Source organism: Nannospalax galili, unplaced genomic scaffold, assembly GCF_000622305.1.
Source record: "Nannospalax galili isolate Female #2095 unplaced genomic scaffold, S.galili_v1.0 scaffold178, whole genome shotgun sequence".
Classification (NCBI taxonomy): Eukaryota; Metazoa; Chordata; class Mammalia; order Rodentia; family Spalacidae; genus Nannospalax; species Nannospalax galili.
Genome location: NW_008341757.1, coordinates 622432 through 637063, shown reverse-complemented (window position 1 = coordinate 637063; position 14632 = coordinate 622432). Strand labels below are relative to the sequence as shown.

General features: G+C 40.1%; 1 protein-coding gene across 1 annotated transcript in view; it reads left to right on the top strand.

The window, feature by feature from the left end:
* Positions 1-9672, top strand: part of Tmem26 (transmembrane protein 26) — a 51554-nt gene extending 41882 nt beyond the window's left edge. The window contains exons 9-10 of the mRNA XM_029565532.1: positions 3852-3928; positions 6667-9672. Coding sequence (XP_029421392.1) covers positions 3852-3928; positions 6667-7088 — 499 coding nt within the window. The 3' untranslated portion in view covers positions 7089-9672. The remainder of the gene's footprint in view (positions 1-3851; positions 3929-6666) is intronic.
* The last annotated feature ends 4960 nt before the right edge of the window (positions 9673-14632 follow it).

Sequence of the window (14632 nt, the reverse complement as noted above, 5' to 3'; positions counted from 1 at the left end):
CTAAGTTAATGCTTATTTATGATTTACTGTAGACTAAGAAGTGTTCTACAGACCTTCATATAATGATTAATTAGTCCCACATTTGTACTCCAAAGCAGATATGGCAAGTATCATTTTTATAAACAAGAGTATTAGAAGGTCTCAGATGATGTGTAATAAAAAATAAACACATATTAGTCCCCCATTCACTACCTCTCTTAGACGCTGTACAAAGAGATATGTTTCACATTAAAATAACACACTTAAGTGGTCGTGCAAAACCCAGCATCTATTGTAACTGTCATCCTCATAATGTATATGAATAAACAACAGCATGCAGATGTTAGACACCGTGTTCTTTGATGTAGCCTGTAAGCCATCAGTCTGGGATTAGAGGCTCTTTTTTTGCTTCTCTTGAGATAGTGGGAGCTGGTGTTTGAATTCCAGTCACTTGGCACCAGAGACTATGCACCCACTGCAGTCTGCTGCCTTGCAGACAAATCCCGCATGTATTTTTGGTTGAGTTATTAAATTTTGTGATTGCAAGAACCTTCAAAAATGACCATTTTAGGAAAAAATCTATTTGCATGTATTTCAAAGACCCTCTGAAGTAACAATTTTCTTGCAGTCTCTGTGGGATAAATCCTGATAGAGGCTATCTCCAAGAAGTGACTTATTCCGTCATATTATCATTCCAGCAATATTATTAGAAGCTACTTTTCTCTGTTGTGGTGAAGTTTGGATTCTTACAGTTGCAACTGAAATCCTTTGAGCCTGAGCTGCCTCTCTAAAATCATGAGATAGAAGTTTAATTTCTTCCCTTCACTAAACCCCTTTGTAGGACATCTTCTCTAGTTTTTGGTTTCTTGGGCTATTCTTATCCAACATAGCTCAGAAGTTACTGACGATCGAAGTCTCTGCCCTTTCGTACAAGGAAATAAATGTACTCTTCTCAAACCTGAAGCACAATGCATATTACAGATGCATTCTGAACATTCTGGAATAGAGCAGGCTAAAATTTTGCATCCAATTCCTGGAAATGGTATAATAGACTGGGTGATGGGGTTTAGAATCACCTGGACACAGCTCTTGGCATATCTGTGAGGGTGTTTCCAGAAAGGTTTAACTGAGAAGGGAAGACCCACTCTGAATGTGGGGGGCACCATCTTGTGGGCTGGGGCACGAGAGGGAACAAAAAGCAAAAGATAGAAAGTGACCAGAAGACCAGTGTGCATTTCTTTACTTCCTGACAGTAACACCATTGACCAGTTCCTTCATACTTTTGCAGACATGCCTGCCCACCATGATGGATCATATCCCTCAAACTAGGAGCCAAGATAAACTTTTCCTCTCTTAATTTACTTTGGTCATTTGTTTTGAAACAGCCAGACGAAAAGTAATTAATACAACTAATTAAAATGGTAGATGCAGGCAGGAGAGATGGCTTAGCAATTAAGAGCACTTGCTGGTCTTCCAGAAGACTGATCATAAGTTGCCAGCACCCAAGTTGGGTGACACATAACCCTCTGTTACTCCAACTCTAAGCGATCCAATGCCCCCTTCTGGCCTTTGCAGGCATCTGCACTCACTTGGTACACACACACACACGCACACACACACACGCCCCGAAAATTAAAAATCTTTTGTAAAAAGGATAGATGCAGAAATCAGTTTATTATTAATTATTTAGTAGTTATTAAGAATATAGTTTTAATTATTATAAGCAAATTGGTTTGGACGTATTTGCTCAGCTCACTGTGCCTCAGTTTCTTCCTTGACCAAACGTATAACCCCCGAGCCTTCTTGTTAAGTCACTATGAACAGGATGTGTAGTCCTGGAGTTCGATGTTTGGAAAACTGCTTGGTTTGCACCTCTGAGATCCATAGGTACTAGCAGTTAAAAATGGAAGGTGTACTGTGTATTGACACAGACATTGTAAAGAAGAAATATTTATAGTCTGCCTTCTCAAGGGACTGCCACTTAAAATTCTGTTTCATGTTTCTTGTGAATTGACCTATGATTGCATTTGACTCTGGAAAACCATAAATCATGTCATGCTGTGGACTCATAATTAGATATCAAGGGACAATTCATAAACTGCTTCTGGGAAATGGAATCTCTTTTATCCTGTTCCATTCCAATTTAGGTGATTCCGTCATATCTTTTGGAATCCTGAATGTGTCTTCTACAGGACTGGTTTTCTGTCTCTGTATCTTATGTGCACATGTGAAGATTTCTGTCAGCATCATCAATGAGGTCACTGATAAAAAACAGAGTCAGAAACAGAGCCCGCAGCAATGCATTCGAGAAGTCCCTTTGGGGAGTCATTCGCACAGTCAGAAATCCACCTAACAGTACTCACATACAGAATATTTCTTAATTTTGTTAATAAGGACACTAAGGGAGAGATTTTGGGAGGTTTAACTAAATCCAAATGTCTATTATCGATTTATAGCATTGCCTGCTTGGTAATCCCAAATCTATTTTTGAAAAAGAAGAAAAGCTTACTTGAGAGCAGTTATTTGCAGGGAACTTCTGTCGATTCTTAGTAATTTCTTCCGTCTTCTATCAGGGCTCTCAAAACTCTTTTGAAGAATCACTTATATTATCTAACTAGGCATTAGTGGTAATACGATTTTGTACTTCGAGACATAGTGCTGCTTCCTTTTTAAAGCTGAGACTTCGTTTTTTTCTGTCACCAACCTTGTCTCCACCATTAACTGCCAAGATAATGACAGCTTAGAAATCTCATTTACAAATTCTCTCAGAGTTTTGAGATTTAATTTCTCAAGGTCTCGGCACTTGAAACATTTACTGATATCCCCTGCAATCACCTCATTTAGTGTGGTTTCAATTATTTTTTTTCTGATGATTTTCTAGCCCTCTCCAATCAAAAATTCCATTTGGAAAAAGATAGAAACAAGAAGTTCTTATACTATGGACTTCAAGTCGATAACGCCCTTTGTAGATTTGCTTAAAATGAATAACTTTGGTCCTTTGATATCCTTGCATTTTTGCCACTTTCCTTTGTTCTGACTTAATTTTCCAGAATATTCTCCTAGATCTGTGACTTTCGTGTATTTCCTCTAACACAGGCCCTTCTTTTGTACAGTCTACATTCAGTGTGTGTGTGTGTATATGCTCTCATATTGGGCTGAACATCAATTAACAATCAAGAAAACATCTCAGAGATGTAGCCACAGGCCAGTCTGATGGAAGGAATCCCTCAGCTGAGGCCCCCTCTTCTTAGATTCTGTGTCCCGTCAAGATGACAGCTGAAGCTAAGTATGGTGGGGCCAAGCGCTCTATCCGCATTTATGCCTACATTGGTTTTTTTAAAACAAACTTTATTTTAGACACAGCAATAAACTTACATATTAAGTAATGCTATAATAGAATTATTTGATATAGTTTTTAACAGAAGCAAAAGGGAAAATTTTCAGGTTACAAAACAAATTTAATTTTAAAAATCACTTTTTGTAAGTGGGCCAAGGCAAAATATATATTCAGTGACTAGTAACTTTAATTCCTATTGAACTAATGATCAATGGTTCTTGCTATTCAATACCTAGAAAGTTCAATCCGCATATCCACAATTAAAAAGAAACACGACTTTAAAACAAGCACTCTTTTTCTACATTCTAAATATCGTAGATTTATAGTGCATTTACACGGGGTTTGCATCTCACCTTCCGTACGGTTCCAATTACAATCCTGCTTAGCTATTTTTTTCATGGATTTATTTTCTCACAAGATATTGTGCCAATTCACAAGAGCTTTATTTAGAAGTGGTTCATGGACTGAGCTGATTTCCATCTTCTGCACGTGATCATATGCTTTACTGTTAATTTACAATGTCTTTATATGCTAGGACTAACCCTGCACTGGTCTCTGGTATCCTTGTTATATGGACTTGGAGTATGCTGCAGTTTCCACTCGACCTGGCAGGTAAATGTTGGTATTCGTGCGAAGAAACAGAAAACCATGACTCTTAAATATAAACTGTGCTAAAATAGAGGAGGCAATGGAAAGGAATATTGTTTTGATGATTTAATGCTAGTTGTAGTTCAGCTTAAAGGGAAAGTCTACCGATACTTAACTAAGCAAAGTGAGATGCACTCTGGTGTATGGTAAGTTTAGATCATTGAGTGTAGCCAGGTATGGTGGTGCTCATCTTCGATCCCAGCCCTTTAATGGCAGAGGCAGGAGGATCAGGCGCTGAGAGCCATCCTTGCCTGCATAGCAAGTTTCAAATCAGCTTGATCTGTATGAGGCCCTATCTTGAAAAAATCCAAAAGAATAAAGAAAAGTTGAGTGGATAATTGAGTTGCTTTATTTTAATTCAAACAATGCTACTGAAACTTATCTATAATTCACCCCCAAATTAGTTATGTATGCCTCAGTTTTTCATCCATGAAATGGGATGATGAACTTAGTGGTTTGTGGCACGACTCAACAGATGTACTTTCTAATGTGCTTGGCACGTTGCTGGCTTCCTCTCCTTCGGATTTTCAATCAATTACTTCCCTCTTTTCTTTTGGGCAGACCCATGTATTAAGGGAATAGTTTCAAAGTTTCAAAGCCACATATAGACAATTAAAATTTCTCTCAGTGGTGGCCCTCACAATCGCCTGTGATGTACCCTTAATGAAATCATAAGCCCTTAAGGATTGTCAAGAGGCAAAGTATTTGCAGGACATTCTGTGCTATTCATATCTGCAGGTGGATTTTCCAGTGTGGCTGGTACCCACGAGCCACACAGCTGTGTAGAGCAAAGTCCCGGGTGACACTGGTGTTTTCTCACTCACCTACTCAGTTCCCATGTGTGGCTACCATGCTAGGTAGCAGAGAAATGAGACAGAGAACTCCACGGGGCAGAGTCACCCTGGAGTCCTAGCGTAGGTTCTTGGTATGCAGAACTTTGACCTGGCACTTCTCTGACTTACCACTTTGTTCTAAAGAAACAACTAGACGTTAATAATTACATTTCTCAGTCTATTTTATTTTTTGTGACATTCTCCCTGCTGGCTTCAGGATGAGAGTCAGCCTTAGAATGGATGGAGTTCGCATTTCAGTGTCTTTTGGGGTCTACTCTAATAGACCCAGAGGTGAAAATATTTTGGATCTCAGCACATACTTTCTTGAATAAAATTGTCACCAGAATAGATGAAAATCCATTGGAATGGAAAGACTGGCCTGGCCTTTTCAAAACAGAAAAATCCCAATTACAGATTAATAACCATAAAAACGAGCAAATAACACCGCGATTTTGCCAAAGTGTGCCCCAGGATATAAATGGGACTTGTTATCCAGCAAGCAGAAGCAATCAGCTGCCGTCCTGGGAGAATACTGACTCCATCTTTTGCATGTTGGGTAATATCCTCAGGAGGCTTCGGGAGGGAATTCCTGAGCCTGACTTCTCAGGAAAGACACTTGCTGGTCTTCTATTGGTCTTTCCTTGATCCTTCACCCTCTCACTATTCTGTGGTTTACAGATGTGCTAAGAAAAAAAAAATTGATTTAAGAAATTTTATAAACTTTCAGGGGTACTAATGTTATGCAGCTGTTTGAAAAACAAAGACCAAATGTCACTTCTGATTAAATCACTATTGTGTTTTCCGACAAAGTGCATTGTGCTCATCCGTATCAATGCCGCTTCATAATATTTTCAGGCTCTTGCTAGATGAAGGCTTTCTTTGTTTGAAAACTCCAAATGGAAGGCCTGATTGTTACAAAAGGATTATTTTCTGCCCTTGACCTTGAATTAAATTTACATTTTAGCAATTAAAAGAGGAAGGTTCATCTGTTGATTGGGTCTTCTTTTGTTCAGCTGAATAAGATCTGGAATTGCAGCCTTTCTTGTAAATTGTGAAACAAAGGCTGACAGAATTAGGACAACGTGAACTGACAGTGGCATCTAGTTGGGCTTCCTCCCCCAACCACCACCACTTGAAAAACAGGCCTAGCATGAGTTATGTCTGAATTTGAATTATACGCACTTGAATTTTCACAGCACAATTTACACATGCAACTGGGTCACCCAGCGCATAGGGGAATTCCAGAGGAAATGTCTGGGTCCATCCAGGCCATGACCACTGTCCTTTCTCTGCCAGTCAAGGAAGGGACTCATTTTCCAGAGGAAAAAAACCTGAGGAGGAGACAGAGAGAGAGCCAGTAAGCCTGCCCCACAGTTATCCCAGTTGTCATGGGAAGAAACTGAAGCTTGGGAAGGCTTTGCAACTTGGCCAAAATCCCATTGCGAGAATATGAGGCAGCTAAAGGAAGCTACCAGGTTCCCTGAGGAGGTCCTGAGTTCAGGTCTCTGCTGCCTCTCCATGATGCAGAGCCCCGCCCCCCCCCAAAAAAAACACACACAGCAATTTCTTTAATATCATCTAATTTAATTGGTCCTCTCCAGCAGGGAGACTGGAAGAGGATCTCTAATGAGCCATCAATATGAGGCACACGCTCAGGAAGGGACCATCTTTTAAGTGAATAGAACAGTGTGGCCACAGTGGAAAAGACTGAAATGGGGGAAGTCTCACCCGTTTTTCCCAGGGTTAAATTAAATTACCGAGTCATTTTCTCTCTTCTACAACCAGATCATCTATTTTATTAGTGACCTGTCAGATTCCCTCTTATACTTTGCATTTCAGAACGTTAACTGGTATATCTTGCGTTCTCAGTCCAGCTGAAACTGGTGTGTCCCTCGTCCGTGAAAGCCAGGGGCTTTCTCAGGCTGTTCCTGTGCCAGTACAGTGCGGATCTGTGGAGCATTGGCCTCAGCATCTTCATTCAAGATGGTCCCTTCCTCATCGTGCGCCTCATACTGATGACCTATTTCAAAGTCATCAACCACATGCTGGTGTTCTTTGCGGTGAAGAATTTCCTTGTGATGGCATTGCATCTCTACCGTTTGGTGGCGCTGATCTTGGCCACCCGTGCTTCCTTGCGTGATCAGTCGGAAAGCTCCAAACCACAGCACGGTGGCCCTGACCAACCCCCTGAGAGTGGGCTCAGAGGATGGGAGGGTAAGTCCAGGGAACACCTGTCTCTTCCTTTGCAAGCCTCACCTGTCACCTCTGAGGAGTCCTATCCCACACCTTAGTTATTCCCATCCTTCAGCTGGGAGATTTCACTTTCTTGTTCTTCCTACAGACAAGTTCCTTTTTGATTTTTCTCCCTAATCCTTACATGCAACAATCTCCATAGAAACAATGTGAAAAGATGTCCCATCAGAGCCGAGGTATTGTCTTTATTTTTTTCATCTGAAGGGAAGGAACATTGATAAATAGCTGTGGGACCACTAAGATGGGTTCCCATTGAACCCTCGTAGAGTCAGAGACAGGGTTTTATAGCCTGCTCTCCAAAGAATCAGAGCCAGCAAACTCTGCTGGTGGTTACTTGGAAATACAGAAGCTTTTAACTGTTGGTCACACCGACCTCAGCAATGTCCATCTGGCATCAAGGATGTGCCTTGAGTGAATGCAGTGGAGAGCAGGGTAAAATGCCTTTAAAATGACCTCAGCATGAGCTAGAGGCCAGGAACAGCTCTGCCCAGCTTCCACAGCGCCCACAGTAGTAATGGGAGCCACACAGGCCTTTTCAGGAACATTATTGTGTTAGTCACTTTTCTGTTGCTACGATAGAAACACCATGAACAAGGGAACTTATAAAAGGAAGAGTGTATTTATCTTATGGAGGCGTGGCAGCAGAGCTGGCCTGAGGAGGAGCAGAAGCTAAGCTCTCACATCTTCAAGCAGGCACAGGAGCCAGAGAGTGACTGGAGATCTGGAAAGGCTTAAGAACTCTCTAAGCCCACCCCAGTGATGTGCTTCCTCCAGCATGACCACAGCTTCTAAGACCTCCCTAAACAGAGCCACCAAGTGGGGACAAAATGTTCAAATACTTGGCACCTACGGGGGATGTTCTCCTTCAAACCAGCACAATTAATTTTCTGGACCGAAGTGATATTCTGTCCTGGTGCGTATGATCTTACAGAAATGTGATGGCTTTAGGCTTGGCTCACACAAAATACACAGCAGGGTCATTGTGGCTACCCATGGCATGACAAGAAATGTGGTGAAACACCCACATGGACACAGTTTCCATCAAGTATGATTGGCTGGGCCATTTGAATACCTTGTTACTTTTGCTAGGTTGTCAGAGTGTCTCATGTGATCAGGTGCCAAGGAGCAGCCATGCAGTGATGAAGGTGTTTGCAGCCCTAAGTGTTCCCATGGTTTTTGGTGTCTCTGAGCAGCAGCAGCCGTACCGCAGAAGCACTGTTGCTGGGGTCAGCTGCCTTCCACACAGGGCGTGGTGGGTAGTGCCAGCCTCACACACCGGCCTCCATCAGTGTTAAAAATCACCACATGCCTCGCCCTCCCAGAAATCACTGTGGCGTCATATTCCAAGACTTGAAACAGCCCTCTTTATGCATCTCTGGACATTCTGGGTGGAAATGATGCCCTAGCCTTTTAAAGCGACTTTTGCTTTTAAATACATGATGTAAACATATACTTGGTTGTCTAGCAAATAGTTCCAAACCTATACTGTTAGGTTCTAGGCATCAATAGACTCATGCTGATACTCTCAGGGATTCAGAGACATCTGATCAGGGTACTTCCTAAATTGGATATAACCATTAGCTAACCACTTGGGACATTTTTATCTATGAATGTCCAGTATGGAATGGTATGGATCCACATCATTGGATAACAAGTTTTATAGGCAAATTCTATTTTGTACTAAATCATGTCAGTTTTCTAGCAAATTCCACTTCATTTCTGCTTCTCATTTCCACAATGTTATGTTTGTAAAATGTGCATGAAAGGAAAAGAATATTATAACTTTCCATAATAATTATGTGCAAGTTAAGGTCAAGAAATTGTATTTACATGCAGTAACAACTTGACAACTTTTAAAGTTATCTCCTTTTAAATGGTCAGCAATAGGGGCTGGAGGGATGACTCAGCAGTTAAGAGCTCTTGCAGAGGACAGGTCAGTTCCAATCACCTAGGCAGCTCATAACCACCTATAAATCCATTTGGGGGGGAATCTGATGCCCTCTTGTGGTCTCTGTTGTCACTGCATTCATGTTCATGCTCATGCATGCATGCACGTGTACACACACACACACACACACACACTTGTTAAAAGATAAAAAGCTCAGCACTGAAAAGCAAAAAAAGAAATAACTGCTATCTGTCAAGCCACCTCTGCAGAGTCTGCTGCTGGGCTCGCTGTTTTACGTTGAAAATATTTCCCCTGCAACATGTATGTGCAGATCATTACTGTGGATTTGTTCCCAGCATACTTTTCATGTTTTAATTTTTTTCCCAGAAAAACAAACACTATGCCTCTAAAAATAAAGTCTAAAATAGTGCGGCTGTTGCAAGGATATTTTAAAGTGCTTTCAAATCTGAGGCTTGGCATGGTTTCATGAATGACTTTCTAGTGTTTAAATAAAGTATTTTGTAATTAGCACTCCTCCTAAGGCCTGGGAAAGAAAAGACCTTGTCCAAAATCTGAGTTAATTTAGAATACCAGGAAGTCAGAGATCACCCAGTACCAGCTTGGTAATTAATGGTGGTCAAAAATAGATACAGTCTTCGAGGTTTTTCCGGGAAAATCTGCTAAAGGCAGCATTTACCCTAACGGCCACTATTCTCATCTCTTTATACTGGCTGCTTTGAGCATAAAAAATAACCATGTCTATCTGCTTAGTGTATTTGAAAAGAGTCTTAAATCTAGGTTGTATCTCTGATGAAAAGCTAAAAATGTATTCAATTAGTTGCATGTTGTTAAATATTACTATTATTATTTTGCCTTTGTAAATTGTATGTTTTTAATGGTAGGCTGATAAACATTGCAATTTTTTTAAATGCCCAAGTGCTTGTCATGAAGTGGCCAGAATATCTGTCATCTCTCCCATGTTGCCATCTTGAGACTTGTTTACGTTTTATTTGAAATAAGAGCGCTTACATCATCTGAGTACTGTAATGCAGACTGCTCCCTCTGGCCGCAGGCTTAGCACGCACCAACCCTCAACCAGTGAGGAAGGGTCTTTAATTGTAATTGCTAGAGCTGTGGCTGTCACTGCAAGTTAATTGCTTGATTAAAGCTCAATTGAATGTCCTTCCTACAAGCATAGCCCAGTGGTGAGGAAGCCTGGTGTCCTGGTTTTCATGGTACCGTGCAGACACGCCTGAGGATCCTTTTGGGTCTTGTATGTATTAGATGAGTCTTAGATGCCACAGGATTGTGCTGAAGCTGAGCACACAGCTCTGCCTGTGATTATCCTGTTCATTTTTATTTCAGCTGAAAACAATACCTTAAGATCATGGAAACTTGAATTGCTCAGTAACGTTGTAACGGTCCAAGGAGGTCTTCAACAAGTCTGCCCATTGGCTCTATGAAACTCCACATCCTTCAGCAACTATGAAGATATGGCCAGGAATGAAAGGGATTCACCACTGTAGTTTTGTTAACTCATTATTCAAAAAAAAGTCTACAAAGGGGAGGGGCATCTTAGAGGTACACGAACAGAACTGCCACAAGGTTTAAAAGTTCGACGTGGACTCTAATCTTGGGCATTTAATATCCGTAACTTTTTTTTTATCTTTTAATTTTCTTGTTTTGGGACAAGGTCTCCCTATAGCCCCAGCTGCCCTGGAACTTGCTATGTAGCCCAGCTGGCTTCAACTGATATATATCCCCCTGCCTCTGCCTCCTGTGTGCTGGGACTAAAGGCCTGCGGCACCATGCCCAGCAATATCAGTAACTCTTTACCTAGTTCTCCAGCTAGAAAGGAATCCAAAGCCTAGACCTATCAACCTTCATTCTACCCCAAGACTAAAAACAGACAGTACAGCCTCACCAACCAAGTGGTCTGGAATTGCAAGATAAAAGAGAGACTGTTGCTTGCTTTGCTCTTTCCTAATTCCAGATGACACACGTCACTTAGGGTAAATTTTGATCTGTTCTCAGAAATGTCTGATTAGGGTTAGACCAGGCAGCTGGAGGGTGTTTCCAGCTGGACGCTCCACATAACTTTCATCGTGAAGTGCCGAAGCCTTACACTTTATCGGTCTCTGTCTTCTGGATCTTTCTTACTAGTGTATCATGTTAGTGTATTTTCTGTATTTGTATATTTTGCTGTGACTGACTTTGTTTATTATGGACATTAAATACGTGTGTGCAACTTTCTCTCAATGTCTATTTTTGCCCACTTTTTATGTCTCTCTACTGTAGTTCATTTCCTTTCTGGTTTTTAAGCTCTGGCTTAAAAAATGCAACTGATCTATTTACAACATGATTAAAGTGGCATTTCCAACCAGTGAGGAAGAATGACCAATTTTATAAACGATGTTGGGAAATGTTGTAATCCATCTGGAAAAAATAAAGTAAGATAAAAATCTCTTGCAACCTATAGAAATAAATTCCAGATGGATTAGAGATCTCATTGTGAAAGAGAACTATAAATATTAGATGAAAATGTGGAATGTGCCTTGCACAGCTGGGGGATGGGCAAATTCCTCTTAAACAAGAAGTGAGACCCAGAAGCTACAAAGCGATTGATTGGCAGTTTTTTCTACATAAATGTTTAACTTTTCTGAATGGCAAAAGGTATCACAAATATATCACTGGAGAAAAATGTTGGCACAATCTAGAAATATAAATAAGAAGTATAAATATTGGGATTGAAGAGTCAAAGTTATCATTTACTCATGTAAGATTGAACATCTCAAAAAGCACACTAAAACCTAATTCACCATTTAATAGCCAACCTGAAAGCAAAGAAAACCAACAACTTTTCTATGAACAAATAGCATGGAACACATTTTTGAAGAACACATTTCCCAAACAGCATGAAGTGAAACACAAATACATAGGTGTATACTTCAGGAATGAGAAGAAACTTTTAAAATGATGCTGAGATTCACAAATGAATAAATTACCAAGTAAGTATTTTGGGGGGTTAATAGGCAGCACTGAGAAGGAGCAGTTTCTCCCAAATGTTCTATGGACTAGCACCATCTCCATAAAGCTAGCAACAAGATATTTTTCATGGGCACGTGTGTGCACACGTGTGTGTGTGTGTGTGTGCGTGCATGCGTGCATTTACATGTGTGCGAAGGCCACGTGCTGATGCTGGTGTCTCCCTCAGTCACTCCCACTTTCCGTTCACTGAGGCAGGCTCTCTCCACCTGGAGCTGCTTGTTCTCACTAGCCAGCTTACCCTCTCTCTGCCTTCCAGTGCTGGGATGACCATTTGCCTGTCACACAGACAGAGCTTTCTTCTGGATGCTGAGTATCCTGTGTGTTCAGGCCTCACACTTTGATGGCAAGTGCTTTACCCTCTGGGCCACCTCCCAGGTCCAGGAGTTCTAATTCCTAGTGATTAGTACTGGCTTTAAGTTCTAATGACTGTATCTGATTCTAAAATGCCATGAGGAATGAAGTATAAAAGAGAAACCAAAAACAGTAAAGAAAGAAGAAAAATGAGGGAGAACATTCAGTATATTTAACTGCATTAAGTAGTAACAACAGTCAAGAGAATTTGGTTCTGGTGTATGTATAGACAGGCCAAATCTTTGAATGGAATGAAGTCAATAAATGCATTGAACTACATAAAGGATCCAGATACATGATAAATCACAGAGCAGGGGTAGAATATTATGAATAGTTTAGGTTTTGCAAAATATTAAATTGGATCTTTGCCTCAATCCTGATGTCCCAAAACACTTCCAGATGGACCGAGTGATTAAAGATTTAAAATACAAAAATAGAAAATTTGCTTTTATAATTACAGTGGCGGGAATGTTCTCTGAATAAGATATGAAACACAAAATCTGAGGCGATTCACAGATCAGCTCATGGAAAATGTTATAGCATCCCTAAGAATACTATAAGTAAATAAACAAGTAAACCACAAGCTAAGGAAATGTGATAATAGAACAATGAACTGGGTAAATATGTTTCCAACAACCTAAGCATTAGTTTTCCTAATGAACAAACAGTTTTTATAAATAGGAAGAAAAAAGAAAAATGCCATTGGAAAAAATGAACAAAAGACATAATTATATGATTCACTGAAAAAGGAATAGCTAAAGAAATGCAAATTAAATCACAATGAAATACCATTTGTCAAATGAAGACGAAACTACCCACAACCACTTTTTCACTTGTTGGGCAGAAAAAGACCCCAGACTTCTTTTCAAGTGCTGTGGTAGAGGGGAGCCAGAAGAAACAGGCTGCGCTGTGCACGGCCAGCCAGCGAGGGTAGACACTGGCACAGCTTTATTGGAAGAGAATTTGGAAATTCTGCTCAAAGATAAAAATATATTTCAAGCAACTTAACTTCTAAGAGACCATCCTACATGTACATGTGTGCAAAACAGAGTAAAACTATTCAATATTTTCTAAAGCAGCAACGGCATGCCTGTCCATGTGATCATGACTAAATACTGGGACAGCTGTGCTACATGACACCATATGGATTTCATGTTTTAAAAATATTTTATTATTTTTTTAATGTGTATGAGGGTGTTGCCTGCATGTATGTAAGTGCACGTGTGTCCTGAAGTGCCTGAGGAGGTCAGAAGAGGGTGTTAGATCCCCTGGAACTGGAGTTACAGACAGTTGTTAGCTATGCCATGTGGGTGCTAGGAATTGAACCTGGGTCCTCTGCGAGAGCAGTCAGTGCTCTTAACCACAGAGCCGTCTCTCCATCCCCAACACCACCACCGTATGGATTTTTAAAATCTTGAAGTAGATCTATTGCTGTTGATAGAACAACATCTATTGCTTAGGTATTTTGTTAGCTAAAGTTGGGATGAAAAGCCAGTTAATACATCTGTCTTCTGTAAGTGCCCTTCGCAGGAGGCTGGTAAACATGAAACAATGCTTCTCTTTAAAGATTATGAACATATCTTACTTTGTTTCTTTTTTCTTTTTCTTTTTATAGTTTGGGCTTTAAAAATTGATAACTTGCTTTCATGATTTAAAAATCAATTATAAATTTTAAAAATTATATGTAAAACATGAAAATTAAAAGATGACCAGTTGGGAAGAGGAAGGAGATCAGCAGGAGTGAGAGAGAGAAAGGAAAGAATAGTAGAGAGTGAATATGATCAAAATATATGCATCAAAACATTGTAGTGGGGGCTGGAGAAATGGCTCAGCAGGTAAGAGCACTGGCTGCCCCTGCAGAAGACCCCGCTTCGATTCCCAGCCCTCACGTGGCAGCTAAAAATTGTAACTCCAGTTCTAGGGAAATCTAATGCCCTCTTCTGACCTCTGCGGGTGTTGCATGACACGGGTGTACTTACATACATGCAGATAGTACACTCATACACAAAAAATAAAAATAATAAAATATTTTTTAAATGTCACAGTGAAATTCATTATGTATAATATATGCAAACAAAAGCTTTAAAAAGCAATGCTACATGAATGTTTAACATAATTCCTAATTAAAGAAACTAGTTAAAATTTTAAAAAGCAATTATTAATAGAAATAAAACTCAATACCTTATATACTTTACATGAACCCATTTGCCTTTATACAAAGTTTGTGAATAAATTTAAAAAAAAAAAAACGACCAAGAAAGAAGCCTTGCCTCATAGCTGAGGAGGATCCTATGA